This window comes from Scyliorhinus torazame, chromosome 1 (genome assembly GCF_047496885.1).
Source record: "Scyliorhinus torazame isolate Kashiwa2021f chromosome 1, sScyTor2.1, whole genome shotgun sequence".
Classification (NCBI taxonomy): Eukaryota; Metazoa; Chordata; class Chondrichthyes; order Carcharhiniformes; family Scyliorhinidae; genus Scyliorhinus; species Scyliorhinus torazame.
Window position 1 is genome coordinate 380,618,233 of NC_092707.1, and position 18,554 is coordinate 380,636,786.

The window sequence follows — 18,554 nt, forward strand, 5'->3', positions numbered from 1 at the left end:
TACCACCAGCTCCCCATTCGTAAATCAGACCATCCATACACTGCTTTCGAGGCGGACGGTTGTCTCTATCACTTCCTCAGGGTTCCCTTCGGCATCACTAACGGGGTCTCCGTCTTCCAAAGGGAGTTGGACCGAATGGGCGACCGGTACGGTTTGCGGGCCACCTTCCCGTACCTAGATAACGTCACCATCTGCGGCCATGACCAGCAGGACCACGATGCCAATTTTGCCAAATTTCTCCACACCACCACTCTCCTCAACCTCACCTACAACAAGGAGAAGTGCGTGTTTAGCACGACCCGCTTAGCCGTACTCGGCTATGTGGTCCAGAATGGAGTTCTGGGGCCCGATCCCGACTGCATGCGCCCCCTCATGGAGCTTCCCCTCCCCCACTGCCCCAAGGCCCTCAAACGCTGCCTGGGGTTCTTCTCATACTACACCCAGTGGGTCCCAAACTATGCGGACAAGGCCCGCCCACTCACCCAGTCCACACACTTTCCCCTGGTTTCCGAGGCACAACAGGCCTTCGCCCGTATCAGAGCCGATATCACCAAGGCCGGGATGCACGCAGTAGACGAGACACTGCCCTTTCAAGTAGAGAGCGACGCATCGGGCGTCGCCCCAGCCGCCACCCTCAATCAGTCAAGCAGACCCGTGGCATTCTTCTCCCGCACACTTCATGCCTCAGAAATTCAGCATTCATCCGTCGAAAAAGAGGCCCAAGCTATTGTTGAGGCTGTGCGGCATTGGAGGCATTACCTGGCCGGCAGGAGATTCACCTCCTCACTGACCAACGGTCGGTAGCCTTCATGTTCAATAACACACAGCGGGGCAAGATCAAAAATGATAAAATCTTGCGGTGGAGGATTGAGCTCTCCACCTATAATTACGAGATTAAGTATCGCCCTGGCAAACTCAACGAGCCCCCAGACGCCCAATCCCGAGGTACATGTGCCAGCGCACAAGTAGACCGACTCCGGGCCCTGCACGACAGCCTTTGTCACCCGGGAGTCACACGGTTGTACCATTTTGTCAAGGCTCGCAATCTGCCCTACTCCGTCGAGGAAGTACGGACAATCACCAGGGACTGCCAGGTCTGTGCGGAGTGCAAGCCGCACTTCTACCGGCCGGACTGTGCGTGCCTGGTGAAGGCCTCCCGCCCCTTTGAACGCCTCAGTGTGGATTTCAAAGGGCCCCTCCCCTCCACCGACCGAAACACGTATATTCTCAGTGTGGTCGATAAGTACTCCAGATTCCCCTTCGCCATCCCATGCCCTGATATGACGTCTGCCACCGTCATCAAAGCCCTAAACACTATCTTCGCTCTGTTAGGTTTCCCCGCCTACATCCACAGTGACAGGGGATCCTCATTCATGAGTGATGAGCTGCTTCAGTTCCTGCTCAGCAGGGGTATCACCTCCAGCAGGACGACCGGCTAAACGCCCGGGGAAACGGGCAGGTAGAGAGGGAGAACGGGAAGGTATGGAGGGCCGTCCAACTGGCCCTACGGTCCAGGAACTTCCCAGCCTCTCGCTGGCAGGAGGTCCTCCCTCATGCACTCCACTCCATTCGGTCACTGCTGTGCACCGCCACTAACAACACACCCCATGAATGTCTTTTTGCCTTCCCCAGGAAGTCCACATCCGGGGTGTCGCTCCCGACTTGGCTCGCAGCTCCAGGACCAGTCCTGCTCCGTAGCCACGTCCGACTCCACAAGGCGGACCCGTTGGTGGAGACGGTGCAATTGCTCCATGCAAACCCCCAGTATGCCTACATGGCGTACCCCGACGGCCGCCAGGATACTGTCTCCCTCAGGGACCTACACCAGCAGGTTCCACGCACACACACACCCCTCCGGTCCGGCGCAACCCTCCCCTCCCCCGGCGCTCCCAGCATTAACCCCACCAGGACCATCCGTCCTTCCCGTGCCCATGCCCGAGGATGAAGAGGATTTCGGCACGCTCCCGGAGTCACCAAACATCAGGCCAGCATCGACATCGCCGCCACCACTACGTCGCTCCCAGCGGAACATCAAGGCACCAGATCGGTTAAATCTCTAACTGGTCTGCCGGACTTCAAAAGACATTTTTCTTTCTGCTCAAATACTGTAAATATAGATTCATTGCTGTATATAGTTCTCCACCACCCCCGCCGGACTCAATTTTAACAGGGGGTGAATGTGGTAAACCACTGTTACACTTTTATTAAGTGATGTACGGTAGGACCTGTATTACAGGTTCGCCAGTAGTCCCTGCCTGCTGGCTCCGCCCAGTAGGCGGAGTATAAATATGCGTGTCCTCCATTCAGCAGCCATTTCGTCAGCTGCTGTGGGAGGCCACACATCTTAGAGCAATAAAGCCTCAGTTGTATCCAACTCTAGTCTTTGTTCAATTGATCGTGCATCACAGCCCACACTAGCTGCAGACAGATCCTTGCCTACAGCCCGTACTAGCTGCAGCCAGATCCCTGCCTGCAGCCCACACTAGCTGCAGACAGATCCCTGCCTGCAGCCCACACTAGCTGCAGACAGATCCCTGCCTGCAGCCCACACTAGCTGCAGCCAGATCCCTGCCTGCAGCCCACACTAGCTGAATCATAATCCATCCTACAGTTCAGCTGCAGACTCGCAGACTGTGGGAGAGGAAGCTGACATTTCCTGTCTACTGTCTGATTTATGTTCACCCACAGAATGAAAAGCAGGACAACCTTGCCTGCTTGTTTACTTGAATGTAATTGGAGCTTCCAATGTAAATGGCTTCCAATCCATCAAATCCAGTGCCAGCACTAGACTCCAGAATTCACTGCCGCTTAAAAATGCCCGCAATCCTACATTTTCTGATGAATGCCGAATGCACAATATTCAATAGTTATGCCGGCACTTTTACATCAGTACATTGGCCGTCCCCTACATGAAGGTGGACCAGAAATTCTTGAACCAGGTCAGGGAGTTGTGACGCCACCGCTGATAGATAATAATAATAATAATTGCTTATTGTCACAAGTGGGCTACAATGAAGTTACTGTGAAAAGCTCCTAGTCGCCACATTCCGGCGCCTGCTCGGGGAGGCCTGTACGGGAATTGAACCCGTGCTGCTGGTCTTGTTCTGCATTACAAACCAGCTGTTTGTAAGGTCGGAGACCAGCCCCTGGTAGGGCAGCTTCACGCGTCTTAGGCTCTACAGCATCCGCAAACTAAATCCAGTCAAGGTTCAGAAGGGCCCAGACAGTCCATTAAACCTCTTGGGAACTTCCTTAAGGGAAAGCAGACAGCCCCTATCGGCCGTCTCATCATATTCGCAAAGGTGAATTTCCCGGCTACATTTCTGCTCCTCCATTTTAACGCTGGGGGAAGAGTCTCAGAAATCCTGGAAAATTTGTGTGAATGATTTTTCGAATATTTCTCCAAGTTTTCATACCAGATCTCACCTACAGTCAGTATTGACGAAGGAGGGAATTGCAAAAATTTCACAGTACGCCTTCACTGTTTGGGTTTCTGCTGACAAATTTATCGTGTGTTTCAACTGTAGTTTTTTTCCCCGTTTGAAGAATTGAGGGTGCCTATTTTGCACGCCAGCCAAAAAGGAAGTTGAGTGACTGAATATCTGTGTGATCCCTGATGGTGTGTGGACATAAGTGAAGCCAATCAGAGTTGACACTCCCCTGAGGTGTCCACCTCTCCAAACCATCTTGGAAATTTCTGGAGCTGGTGGGGGTGGACATGAAGTTTGGCAGCAGTCCCTTTGAAACAGGTCCCCTTGAGTTACAGGCTAGCTTCAGTGACTAAGACGATTGCCAGAACGATTTTCTGTTCATTGTCCTTGGTTGCTATCGGCAAAGTGCCTAGATACCAGGGTCAGTCGTGAGAACTTAGGGAAGCAACATTCACTGATAAAGTGACCTAAAATACAGAAGCCGAATACTCTGCGGTACACAGGACAGAAAATAAACCCAAATTATAAACAGAAAAGGGAAAATGCTGGAAATACTGGGTAGGAATGACAGCATCTGTGGAGAGAGAAACAGAGGTTGTGATTCAGTGATCCCATTGCGCCCGGTGCGGACCCAGGCACAGTGGGTGAATCGTACAAAGGCCCACATCAGGCTCCGCATCGAGTGCCGAGCCGATCGTGAGTCACCCGACTCGCTCCACCCGGTGCGATTTGGATCTGTCTATTTAAACTCCCGGATGCTTGATTCACCCGGCGCCCAGGACCCAATGGCCGCGCCTTCGAGACCTCGGCACGGCGCCGTTTAGTACTGGTTCACACAAACGTGAACCAGGTGTAATGGCACCTCGGGGAGGGGTCTCGCAGGCCATTAGAGACCCCCAGGTAATATGGGACAGGGCAGGGTTGTACGTTGCCACGCCCCCTGGCACATGGGTACCTTGGCACTGCCGGCCTGGTTCTTCCAGGGTGCCCATGTGGCACTGCTAAGGTGTCAGGGGCACTGCCAGGGTGCCAGTACCAGGGTGCCCAGTTGCAGGTTGACACTGCCAGGGTTTGGGCCTGGGGGGGGGGTTGCCCATAGAACATAGAATATTACAGCGCAGTACAGGCTCTTCGGCCCTCGATGTTGCGCCGACCTGTGAAACCACTCTAAAGCCCATCTACACTATTCCCTTATCGTCCATATGTCTATCCAATGACCATTTGAATGCCCTTAGTGTTGGCGAGTCCACTACTGTTGCAGGCAGGGCATTCCACGCCCTTACTACTCTCTGAGTAAAGAACCTACCTCTGACATCCATCTTATATCTATCTCCCCTCAATTTAAAGGTATGTCCCCTCGTGCTAGACATCACCATCCGAGGAAAAAGGCTCTCACTGTCCACCTTAACCAATCCTCTGATCATCTTGTATGCCTCAATTAAGTCACCTCTTAACCTTCTTCTCTCTAACAAAAACAGCCTCAACTCCCTCAGCCTTTCCTCATAAGATCTTCCCTCCATACCAGGCAACATTTTGGTAAATCTCCTTTGCTTTCCAATGCTTCCACATCCTTCCTATAATGCGGCGACCAGAATTGCACGCAATACTCCAAATACGGCCGCAGCAGAGTTTTGTACAGCTGCAACATGACCTCATGGCTCCGAAACTCAATCCCTCTACCAATAAAAGCTAACACACCGTACGCCTTCTGAACAACCCTCTCAACCTGGGTGGCAACTTTCAGGGATCTGTATATATGGACACCGAGATCTCTCTGCTCATCCACACTGCCAAGAATCTTACCATTAGCCCAGTACTCTGTCTTCCTGTTATTCCTTCCAAAATGAATCACCTCACACTTTTCTGCATTAAACTCCATTTGCCACCTCTCAGCCCAGCGCTGCAGCTTATCTATGTCCCTCTGTAACTTGTAACATCCGTCCGCACTGTCCACAACTCCACCGACTTTAGTGTCATCTGCAAATTTACTCATCCATCCTTCTACGCCCTCCTCCAGGTCATTTATAAAAATGACAACAGCAGTGACCCCAAAACAGATCCTTGTGGTACACCACTAGTAACTGGTCTCCAGTCTGAACATTTCCCATCAACCACCACCCTTTGTCTTCTTCCAGCTAGCCAATTTCTGATCCAAACTGCCAAATCACCCTGAATCCCATGCCTCCGTATTTTCTGCAGTAGCCTACCGTGGGGAACCTTATTAAAGGCTTTACTGAAATCCATATTCACCACATCAACTGCTTTACCCTCATCCACCTGTTTGGTCACCTTCTCAAAGAACTCAATAAGGTTTGTGAGGCACGACCTACCCTTCACAAAACCGTGTTGACTATCTCTAATCAAATTATTCCTTTCCAGATGATTATACATCCTATCTCTTATCAACCTTTCTAAGATTTTGCCCACAACAGAAGTAAGGCTCACTGGTCTATAGTTACCGGGGTTGTCTCTACTCCCCTTCTTGAACAACGGGACAACATTTGCTATCCTCCAGTCTTCTGGCACTATTCCAGAAGACAAAGATGACTTAAAGATCAAAGCCAAAGGGTCAGCAATCTCCTCCGTAGCTTCCCAGAGAATCATAGGATAAATCCCATCCGGCCCAGGGGACTTATCTATTTTCACACTTTCCAGAATTGCTAACACCTCCTCCTTATGAACCTCAAGCCCTTCTAGTCTAGTAGCCTGAATCTCAGTATTCTCCTCGACAACATTGTCTTTTTCCTGTGTGAATACTGACGAAAAATATTCATTTAGCACCTCTCCTATCTCCTCGGACTCCAAGCACAACTTCCCACTCCTGTCCTTGACTGGCCCTACTCTTACCCTAGTCATTCTTTTATTCCTGACATATCTATAGAAAGCTTTAGGGTTATCCTTGATCCTACCTGCCAAAGACTTCTCATGTCCCCTCCTGGCTCTTCTTAGCTCTCTCTTTAGGTCCTTCCTAGCTAACTTGTAACTCTCGAGTGCCCTAACTGAACCTTCATGTCTCATCTTTACATAAGCCTCCTTCTTCCTCTTGACAAGTGTTTCAACTGCTTTAGTAAACCACGGTTCCCTCCCTCGACCACTTCCTCCCTGCATGACAGGTACATACTTATCAAGGACACGCAGTAGCTGTTCCTTGAACAAGCTCCACGTTTCCATTGTGCCCATCCCCTGCAGTTTTCCTCTTCATCCGATGCATCCTGCTTTGCCTCATCGCATCATAATTGCCTTTCCCCCAGATATAACTCTTGCCCTGCGGTATATACCTATCCCTTTCCATCACTAAAGTAAACGTCATCGAATTGTGGTCAGTATCACCAAAGTGCTCACCTACCTCCAAATCTAACACCTGTCCTGGTTCATTACCCAGTACCAAATCTAATTTGGCCTCGCCTCTCGTTGGCCTATCTACATACTGTGTCAGGAAACCCTCCTGCACACATTGGACAAAAACGGACCCATCTATAGTACTCGAACTATAGTGTTTCCAGTCAATATTTGGAAAGTTAAAGTCCCCCATAACAACTACCCTGTTGCTTTCGCTCCTATCCAGAATCATCTTTGCAATCCTTTCCTCTACATCTCTGGGACTTCGGAGGCCTATAGAAAACCCCTAACAGGGTGACCTCTCCTTTCCTGTTTCTAACCTCAGCCCATACTACCTCAGTAGACGAGTCCTCATCAAACGTCCTTTCTGCCACCGTAATACTGTCCTTGACTAACAATGCTACCCCTCCCCCTCTTTTACCACCTTCCTTGTGCTTACTGAAATACGTAAACCCCGGCACCTGCAACAACCATTCCTGGGGGGATGTGAGGGGGTGTTCCCAGGGGCCTCAGGAAGTTGGGGGTGGTGGTGCAGGGGTGGGGTGTTGATAAAGCGCGGGAGCCTGAAAGTGGGGGTGGGGTAAGATCGGGGCTACCCGTCAAATTGGCAGCCCGATCTGCCAGCAGCTGTTTCTGCTGGCCGTCTCGGATCGTCAGCAGGAACTCAGCTGAAGTGCGGTCTTCGCTTGGAGAAACTCCCCGAGGCTAAGAAAATCCAGCAATGTCCCGATGAACAGTGGGGTGATTCTCGGAGCTGCAACCGCCAAGAAACACCCCATTAAACACGCCCCAAAGCGGTCTTTAACATTTGTCCGCTGAACCGCGCCCAGAGTTAACAGGCCGGTGACCAGTCAGTTGAAGATTTTTCAGTCCCGACAAAAAGTCACAGACCTGAAATATTGAGCTCTGTTTCTCTCTCTCCAGATGCTGCCAGATCCGCTGAGCAGTTCCTGCTCTTTCTGCTTTTATCTCCGGTGTCTAGCAGCTGCGGTGTTTTACGTCTTTGCCGCCTGCTCATTGTTGCAGCTTCGAATGGGCAATTGTTGTCTGGAGGGTGGGCCCGAATTTCACCTGCACATCACAGCCTGCCACTGTCACCCTGCTTAGAGTATAAACCGAATTCCACCCTTCATTCATCCTCCTTTTTCACCCATTGCCCCCTTTCTGTTGATGACCTGTGAAATCTATTTTTATGACTGGGAGATGCTTTGCCTTTTTGAAGGGATCTGGGAATTGTTTCCAAAGGAGGAAGGCGCTGTTTCCATGTATAATTTTAGCAATTCAGCGGCAGAATAGTGTGGCAAGCGATTGTTTGTCGGAAGGTCGCCATGACAACATAATTAGTGCATGCTTTTAAGAAACCGTTATGTTATTCTGACTTTTCACGCAAGTGCTGTTGAAACCCTTTCATCTTTCTCTCAAACTGAGATGTAGCAATCAAAATGTAATGGAGTTAACGTTAATTTTTCATTGCTGCACAAAAGAATTTTGCGTAGGTTGAACAATCTCTTTAAGAAAGGATCACACGCAGGTCGGATTAATATATTACTTGAGTTTTGGCAAGATGAATGAAAACGCAATGCCTTCGGTTACACTTTTTAACAGAGCATTTAAAAAAATATAATTCAACCACCCCCCCCCCCCACCCCCCCAACAGCAACTTGTATTCATGTAGCGCCTTTAAACATAATGAGACTCTCCAAAGTGGGGTTCACCACAGGAGCATTGTAAAAGTGTGACACGAGGCATGTGAGGAGATGTTGGGTCAGATGATCAAAGGCTCGGTCAAAGACATAGCCCTGAATTTTCTGGCTATTCGCGCCAGTGGGATCTTGTGGTTGCGCCAAAGTCAAACCCTGGTAGCAGAGTCCCCAGCGGCAAGGTGGGCGATCCACACGCAAAAATGTCACAGACATCGGCCGGACCGAAAGATCCCGCCGGTGGCCAATGTGAGGTGCCTCTGAGAGGCGACTTAATAGAGGTTTATAAGATGATGAGGGGGATAGATAGAGTGGACGTTCAGCGACTATTTCCTCAGGTGGATGTAGCTGTTACAAGGGGGCATAACTATAAGGTTCAGGGTGGGAGATATAGGAGGGATGTCCGAGGTAGGTTCTTTACTCAGAGAGTGGTTAGGGTGTGGAATGGCCTGCCTGCTGTGATAGTGGAGTCGGACACTTTAGGAACCTTCAAGCAGTTATTGGATAGGCACATGGAGCACACCAGAATGACAGGGAGTGGGATAGCTTGATCTTGGTTTTGGACAATGCTCGGCACAACATTGAGGGCCGAAGGGCCTGTTCTGTGCTGTACTGTTCTATGGTAAACACACTGTATGTATGTGGGGTGGGGTTGTGTATGTGTGTGTCGGGGGGTGTATGTGTGTGTGGGAGGTGTATGTGTGTGTGTGGGGGGGTATGTGTATATTGTGTATGTGTTGGGTGGGGGGGGGGGGGGGGGGTTAAAAGTGATGACTATAGGTTCTAAGTGACAGCAAAAGGGATGGAGCCAGTGTTTCTGGCATTCTTGTTGAGTGGCTGCAGACAGGAATCAGGTAACACCATCCAATTCAGTCTTGGACATTCGCCTGCAGTTTTCTTTTCTTGCAAGCAGACTTTGTGCTGTGTCCACTTTCTCTTGGTCAACCTCCAGCTCTTTTCCCTGGTGGCTTTTGTTTCCATATTTTACGAAGGGCTCTTTATCTCAGGCACTCTCTGAATGTGACCATCTTAATTTCCAGTCAGTTATACAACCAGTGCTCTCCCGAAGCATAATTTGAATCATAATTGTGTTAAACATTCTGACGTTAAAGAGCCGATGAGCTTCTTTGGGATGGGTTTGTTGGACCATAGTCCTGACCCGAGTAAGAGTACAACTTGTTGTGCGCATGTTGGCCGCTGTGTTTCCTGTAGCACAACAGTGATGCCATTTCAGAGGTACTTCATTAGCTGCAAAGCCCTTTGGGATGCCTGGATGATGTGAAAGGCACTATATAAATGCAAGTCTTCTCTTTTCATACGACAGGCAACAGCCAAACCTTGAAACAACAGGAAATTGGTGCCGCAAAGAGCCCTCTGCTCAAGGAGCCCTTAAATTCTTGGGTTGGTTACTGGGCTGCAAGGGCTGTGCATTGAGCCAGCAAACTGATGTAAGCTGTCAATGAGATGAACAAATACTCTATTGATGTGTTGGGCAGTCGAAAATGCTGCTGGCCAGCCATTGATTCCACTAACCCCAAGCAGTGAGAGCAGCCAGAGAGACTGCCAAGATTTCTTTTTAGCAGGCAGGTTTTTCCAAGTTGCTGCCATTGTGCTATGTCCAGCTTGTTCTCTGTTACAGGCTAGATCAAGTATAATGGCAGCAACCTTTCCGCCCGCACTGTGCGCTCCCTCGGGAAAAATGGTGGACGGATGTAACCTTCTATAGTTCCAAGTTTACTGAACCCTCAGCTCACCGGCTGCCAAATAAAGTGGAACAAAATGAACTCCTCACTGTTCCAGATTGGGGAGCAACTGACGCTGGGTGGAGTGGGGGGGGGGGGGGGGGGAAGGAGGGGGAGGGGAAGGAGTTGGGGAAGGACTAAGGGACAAAGGCAGGGAAAGACAGATGTTTCTCCAAGAGGTCTGCAAAGAGAGATGGAGCCTTTCTGAGGGAGAAAGTGGGGGTGGGGCAGGACCAAGGTACCAGGTTGGGGAGAAGGAGGTGGGGTGGGGGTTGGAGTGGATGCCGAGACCAGGGGTGGGGGGGAAGTTCTAATTCTGTCTCTGCTGGAATGGTAAAAGATAATTACTGTTGGAGCCTAATGAGTTGACGGTAGGGCGGCACGGTAGCACAGTGGTTAGCACAGTTGCTTCACAGCTCCAGGGTCCCAGGTCCGATTCCCCGCTTGTGGTCACTGTCTGTGCGGAGTCTCCACATTCTCCCCATGTCTGCGGGGGTTTCCTCCGGGTGCTCCGGTTTCCTCCCACAGTCGAAAGATGTGTAGGTTAGATGGTCATGATAAATTGCCCTTTGTGTCCAAAACGTTTAGGTGGGATTACTGGGTTACGGGGATAGGGTGGAGGTGTGGGCTTAAGTGGGGTGCTCTTTCCAAGGGCCGGTTGCAGACTCGATTGGCCGAAAGACCTCCTTCTGCACTGTAAATTCAAGAATTCAATACGGATAAATATTTATCCTTTGACTCATTGTTTCTTGCCATGGAAAGTTCATTAATATTGAATTATGTAGTTTTGATTTTAAATTTGAAATATAATAAATATCAGTAGATACAAAAGAATGATTTCAAGACTTAAATCCAAACCCAAAATTTAGAGTTACAAAGTGCTTGGTCTTTTACTCAGAGCATCATCTAGATCATCCAATTCAACAATCACTCCTAGCCAATCATTATTCTCTTGATATAATGTTTTATTTTTCTCTTTATCTACTGTTTTGTATAGTTTGAGGTGCAGGCAGTTTAGTTGGCTATGCTGCACTAATTGCTCATTATGAGATGTGGTTATGATTACTGTTCCAGCACACTTTATGTTTCATATTAGGAAGACAGGCTGACAAAATCAGAAGTAGCAGCCAATTTGGGAAACTTGCTCTTTGACACATTGTTCCAGCCATTGACGGACATGACAAACCAACGTGTGAAGCAAGAGGAGCAGATGAAGAACTTATACTGTGTTCCTTTTACAATCTCGGAAAGTTGACCTGGGAATATTGGGCATTACCAATTCTTTGGGCGAGATCTTCCGGCTGTCCGCCGCCAAGCCCCACCATGGGTTTCCTGGCAGCATGGGGTAGATTCGATGGGAAATCCCTTGACAGCAATGGGACCAGAAGGTCCAGAAGAAGGCGGGATCAGGGTACTGAATTTGGCGATCAGCCATGATCGTAGTGAATGGAGGAGCAGGCTCGAAGGGCAGAATGGCCTACGCCTGTTTTTATTTTCCATGTATGTTTCTATGTATGCTTCTATCCCCTGCCGCCCAATGGTGGGCCACCTCCCGTCATTGAGAAACATGCCGTAGGGAAAACAATAAATCTCGCCCTTAATCTCAGGTGTGGTAGAGCTTTTGACAGAATACATCTTCTTGATGGCTCCTGTCAAACAAGGGTACCGAATACAACAGTCATTCCTATGACATGCCTCTCATCATAGTGCACTTTGGGGGTTGTTTCCAGAGCTAGGAAATGAGGTCTTTAGTGGTGAAAGAAAGATCCTGTGTATGTACCCTTTAAGTAAGCAAGTAGCAATGGTGGGAACTTCAGAAGTAAGTGAGACTTTAGCGAAGACATCTGTGCTTTGTTCTGTAAGAACCAATGACATTGGCTGGAAACCTCATTGTACAATACCATAGTGTGTTTGAAATTATTAGTTTGAAATTATGTCCAATATTAGTAACAACTGTTAACATACCTGTATTGAATATTGAAAGCATGGGTGGATGTTAATCTGGCCCTTGGGAGGGCTGGGAGGTGGAGAGAGGGCCATAGAATCAGGAGGAAAGCAGGGGTGATGGGGCAGTGAAGTGCTCATCGGTTTATCGACTCCGTGTGATTCAGTCCAGGGGATATCCTCCTGATCAGGCACCCTGTGACCCACGGAAGGCCCTCCAGAAAGTTGAAAGGTCAACTTTCCGAGATTGTAAAAGGAACACAGTGTAAGTTCTTCATCTGCTCCTCTTGCTTCACACGTTGGTTTGTCATGTCCGTCAATGGCTGGAACAATGTGTTTTACATTGTCAAAGAGCAAGTTTCCCACAGACATATGAAAAGACATAGACACAGTCATAGACATAGAATTTACAGTGCAGAAAGAGGCCATTCGTCCCATCGAGTCTGCACCGAACCATGTAAAGAACATCCCACACCGCCACCCTATCCCCGTAGCCCCACCTAACCTTGTTGGACACTAAGGGCAATTTAGCGTGGCCAATCCACCTAACCTGCACACCTTTGGACTGTGTGAGGAAACCGGAGCACCCGGAGGAACCCCACGCCGACACGGGGAGAACGCGCAGACTCTGCACAGACAGTGACCCAAGCTGGGAATCGACGGCGAATGCAGCGACAAAATCACCGCCATCTTCTCCAGCCAGAATATTGAGCTCTTTCATTCTTTTAAAAATTTCGAATTTCATCCTTCTCTTAATTCTCTCACTACGAGATTTCGATTAAACTCATCAGGAATTTCTCTTTGTTCAATAATCTGAAGGCTGCAACATTGTATTTGCCTTTTTCTGAGACCTTTAAGTTACCTTTTTTTGAGTGTGCCGATGGAAATAAGCATGAAGTAGGGATACGTATGGCGGGATTCTTCGGCCGAGCCCGCCCGGCAATCGGAAATTCCCAGCCCGAGGTCGATGGACCTTTACATGACCCGCGATCCACCCGTGGCAATCTTGCGGCGGGCATGGCGGAAGAATCCAGCCCATAGTGTCTGTTTTTCATGCGTTAAGTGTCCTCTATAGCCGTCTAAAGTGGGCACTCCTGAATTTCGAGGCTAGTGTCTTCGAGGCTGCAAGTATGCGTGCCTTGTATTTATGTTGAGTTGGTTCAGTTATATTTCCCAACACTTCATTTGATCTTTCAGCTGTTGCATTGCATTGTAATGATGCTCTGTGTGTAGCAACCAGTGAAACTAGGCGTTTGTCCTCCCTCACCTTCTTTAATGGTACAACGTCCATTTGGGACCATACTTGTCATTTCTAGTGCTGACGTGTGTTATTCTCAGTGTTGTCTCTTTGCTTTAACACCTCGCTTTCCGGAGTAGCTCACCCCTCATATCAGAAGTGTCATGTGACCTGTTCAGCCATTGGGGAACGAGCATGGGGTCTTGGAGCAGAGCGCGGGACTTTTGCAGCCACTTGTGATCTGGGTGCTGAGAATGAAGACGTTGATTATTGGTGCTCTTGTTTGTTTGTGAATAAACCCGTCATTGTTCGTTAGCCGAATGGTGATCGCCAATCATTGCAATTACTACACCTTGCCACAAAATTAGACCTCCTCAAAAATGTGGAAGTATTGGTGAACTTGTACCCTGTCTGGAATTTCCATGAGGAATTCCCCAATCTGTTACCTTACCTTTGGCGGAAAATCTGGAGAAATGGTTGGGGAGGGGGGGTGGATCTTTGCATTACTAAATTCAGGATGGTTGGCGTAGTGTTCACAAAGACCACAAAATAGCTTTAACTTGAACAAAGTTACAAATTTATCAACACTACTAATTTGGATTTGACGCGTACTCCTAAATAATAGTTGATAATTAACATACAATCAACACTCATCTACAACTAATCTCTACACTATTATAAACTATGATCTGTTTTCACTCACACTGTCTTTCCTTCTGTCTGTACTCTCACTAAATCCTTCACTTCTCTCCCCAAAAGGCTTAGCATCGATGTCTTATATACTTGTAATTCTAGCCACTTCTAGTGGCTGATCTAGACATTTCATTAACCTTTGCGGTTCTTACATTTATGATAATACCACAGCCGGGGGAGGGGGGGGACACCTATCTTTGCGCGCTGAGATTCTCTGGGATCGTCACTCTGGTTATGATAGAAGATTAGGCGAACTCTGGGGAAATTCTAACCTTCCATGGTTTTTGATGCCTCTATGGTTTATTAATAGTGTGAAGATTGCCAGCCTCAGGATTGTACGCTGGATGATTCCATTTGCTTTTAGCTCTCCAGCTATTTCTACTCGAATAATGCTGTCATTCACCTCAACACTTTGTTTCGCTTTCACAACCTCACCAGACGTCGGCATCTATTAATCCAGTGTAGAAACAATTGAATAATTATCCATGGGCTATGCATCTTCCAATAATAAATAATAAGTAACAGCAGAAAGAAAATACAGAAATAGGATGGCCCTTGGGCAACTTTCACTCAGAGCAACTGTATTAATTTGTGAGCCGCTACCGTGCTGTCTAATTAGTTAGCAAGATTTTCTGAGTCACTCACATTGAACAGTCGATCTGAAGCTGCACGGAGACAGTCCCACGCACATCCATATTAAAGTGGTTGCCGGGTAAGCAGCAGCTTATTTAATGCAGGCACTTGAGAATGAGAATGGTTGTTATTTGTTGACGATTCAGGTAGGGAATTATACCTATGTATGACGCCAAAGACTAACGGTCTCTCTGGTTTGAAGTGTTTGCAGTTCTGGCGTTTGTGCTGTTTTGGTGATGTTTTATTTGCACAGAATCTATTTTTTTCTCAATCTGTCTTTTAATAGATTGGCACTGGTAACGGTCGATTGTTCATGATTTGATTCCGTTTCAATTGCAGCTTTCCCGATTCGAGGAAATGGCCAAATGGTGGAGTGTCCCCTGGGTTACAAGCAGGTTAATGCCACGCATTGTCAGGGTAAGTGTGTTGAGGGCTTTCCAGTTAACAGGTTTCGCAGCTTATGCCTTATGTAAGCAGTAAATTTCGTTTTGAAGGCTTGTTTTACCTTGGAGACTGTCGCTTTCAACTGAAGCGAAAATACTGAAGAGACATGAGAGCCGGTCTGTCTTCAGACGATGTCTCCCACATGTCTGTCACACTGCAGAGGTGCTGCTGCTGCTTAGAAACCAGGCGATTCGCTTGATATTATGCAATGTTTCTTTCAAATAATAACTACACAGGGCAAACCCAAACCTGGATTGAATTTAGATTTTGAAAGCGGAGTCTGTTTAATAGTTGACTTCGTCTTGTACTAAACATCTCCCCAAAAGACTTCCCTTTCATTAATTATCCCACGTGTAACTATGCAACCGAGTACATTACATGGCAGACAATGTATTGTGTAAAGATTTCCTTTCCCCTCTAAAATACATACTCAAAGGTAAGCATGACTGCAGTCAAATTAAATGACATATTTTAGAAGTGATGTGGAGATGCCGACGTTGGATTGGGGTGAGCACAGTAAGAAGTCTTGCAACACCAGGTTAAAGTCCAACAGGTTTGTTTCGGATCACTAGCTTTCGGAGCGCAGGTGAATTCACCTGAGGAAGGAGCCACGCTCCGAAAGCTAGTGATTCGAAATAAACCTGTTGGACTTTAACCTGGTGTTGTGAGACATCTTACCATATTTTAGAAGAGTTGAGCTTTAGTGAATGAGGCAAAGAGCACCCTACCCAAGATCAACACCTCCACCCGATCCCCATAACCCAGTAACCCCACCCAACACTAAGGGCAATTTTGGACACTAAGGGCAATTTATCACGGCCAATCCACCTAACCTGCACATCTTTGGACTGTGGGAGGAAACCAGAGCACCCGGAGGAAACCCACGCACACACGGGGAGGATGTGCAGACTCCGCAGACAGTGACCCAAGCCGGGAATCGAACCTGGGACCCTGGAGCTGTGAAGCAATTGTGGTAGCCACAATGCTACCGTGCTGCCCATTGTATTAAGGTCAACCATGAAAAATTATTTTCTTTGGTTGTTGGGCTGAGGTAATAAATTTAAAGTCATCAAAAGAATGAACGGAAATATTAACATTTCTTTCATGGGTTACAATGTGAAATGTCCTACCAGATACACCCACATGATTTGGCATCACTTTAAAAAGGGGGATGGGTAAATATTTGAAGGACAAGTAGGAGGGAAGTAAATGGATAGTTCTTTTAGAGAGTTGGCATTGGTACATGGACTGAATGGCCTCCTTCAGCACGATAAAATGCTTATGATAAGCATATGGGTGAAACACGTGGAACATATGTCATTTGAAGTGGTATTGCACCTCCCCAGCCCCATTGATGGAGTGATGCATCAAATGAACACTGGCCCTAAATACATGCTGTTCCCAGCAGGCACTCCAGGTAACAGGAACCAGAAATGTAACCACTGATCAGTCACTTCAGAAGCCATACATCTGTGTTCTCTTTGCTGAAAGAAAATATAAACAAATACTGGCACTATAGAGATACTGAAAAATCAAAAAGGACAGAAAATATTGTAATATTCACACATCCAATTGACCAGGTCGATACAGGGTGAAGCTTCCTCTACATTGTTCCATCAAACATTCCCAGGATAGGTACAGCGTCACGGGGCTAGTGTTGCGGGGAGACAAATGGTTAGGGTTTACTCTTCGGGAAATCAACAATTATTCTTTGGGATTTTGAATTTATACAGTATAGTGTAGTACAGTATACCAAAGCAATAAAGGACAATTTTACAAAGATGTCAGCTGCAAGCTGATGTGGCACCATCTGCAGCAGTCAGCATAATGGTCAAGCAACATGTTACAGTTAAACCAGTTTTCAGTGACCGTAACAGCTTGTTCTTAAGACACAATCTATAAGTAGTCGGGTCAAAGGTTCACAACATGGCCAGGATTCTTCGGTATCCGACGAGCGGGCTGTACCGGCGCCAAAGAGTGGCGTGAACCACTCTGGCGTCGGGCTGCCCTGAAGGTGCGGAATCCTAAGGCTAGGCCGGCACTGGAGTGGTTGGCGCCTCGCCAGCCGACGCAGGAGGGCCTCCGTCGGCCGGCGCGAGTTGGCGCATGCGCAGGAGCGCCAGCTTGTTCCCAGAACCGCTGGCATGTTTCCTGCGCATGGGCAGGGAGTTTCTTCTCCGCGCTGGCCATGGCGGAGCTTTACACAGGCCGGCGCGGAGGGAAAGAGTGCCCCCACAACACAGGCCCGCCCGCAGATCGGTGGGCCCCGATCACGGGCCAGGCCACCGTGCCCCACCCCCCCGACACCGGATCTCCCTGCGCCCCTCCGAGGACTACGCAGGCCGCCCTCAGAGCCAAGTCCCGCCGGAACTGTTCTGATCCACGCCGGCGGGACTGTCCGAAAATGGGCAGCCGCTCAGCCCATCGGGGGCCACTGCCAACGGCCCCCGCCCGGCGCAGCGTGATCCCCGCCCCTGCCAAAAAACCGGCACCGGAGAATTTGGCAGCCGGCGTCAGAGCGGCGGGGCGGGATTCACGCCGGCCACCCCCCCCCCCCCCCCCCCGGTGATTCTCCGACCCGGCAGGGGGTCGGAGAATTCCGCCCCATGTTTTCCAAATTCGACCCAAGGACCACATCTATCGGGTCTGTCACTAAGCAGGGAGGTTAGGGAGGAATCTTTAGAAAGATGAAGAGTAAATAAAGGTAGATAACACACACTCTGCCTGGGTGCATGTATGTAACTTGTTTAATATAAAATTTAAAGCAGATATGATCAGATGTAACAAAAGTATTCTTGCCTACGTAACCAGCACTGTATAAATGTTACCTGATTTCTTATGTTGTGTGGAGTCAGTTCTGGAGGCCTTTCACTGAGGTTGTGCTCCCCCTGTGCGTTGGCTAATGAATAATCATTCTGTGCCTTGAGTCTCCTCCGATTATTTTGTGGAAAAGTAAAAACCCACAAAAGTAGATACCAAGTAAAGCTCCTTTGGCGATGTGGTGTCAGATATCCCCAGGTACTGCATGGGTTGGATATTGAGTAAAGCTCCCTCTACATTGACCGATCAAAATGTTCCCAGGGCAGGTACAACATGGGTTAGATAATGAGTAAAGCTCCCTTGACACTGTCCCATCAAACTTTCCCAAGGCAGGTACAGCATGGGAGGGTCATGAATGGGGGAGGTCATAAATGGGGGAAAACCAGAGTTGGGGATGAGGGGGAGGTGGGGGGTTGGGGGGGGGGGTGCGGGTGCGGCTGGGAGCATTGGATATCCATATCCTATTCCAGTTCCAATTTCTCCTGTTCTCATGTTTTTGCCTGAAACAAAATGGTGATGCGGCTGAACGGACTTCAGAATGAAATTAATTCCCTCTGGCATGGGGCTGTTG

The 18,554-nt window shown here is 48.5% G+C and overlaps 1 protein-coding gene across 7 annotated transcripts in view; it reads left to right on the top strand.

Annotated features, from left to right (window-relative positions):
- ltbp1 (latent transforming growth factor beta binding protein 1) overlaps positions 1-18,554 on the top strand; it is a 533,746-nt gene that overhangs the window by 182,510 nt on the left and 332,682 nt on the right. For all 7 annotated transcript variants that reach the window (XM_072512266.1, XM_072512285.1, XM_072512304.1 and 4 more), the window contains one exon: positions 15,059-15,136. In XM_072512266.1, the coding sequence (XP_072368367.1) occupies positions 15,059-15,136 (78 nt within the window). The remainder of the gene's footprint in view (positions 1-15,058; positions 15,137-18,554) is intronic.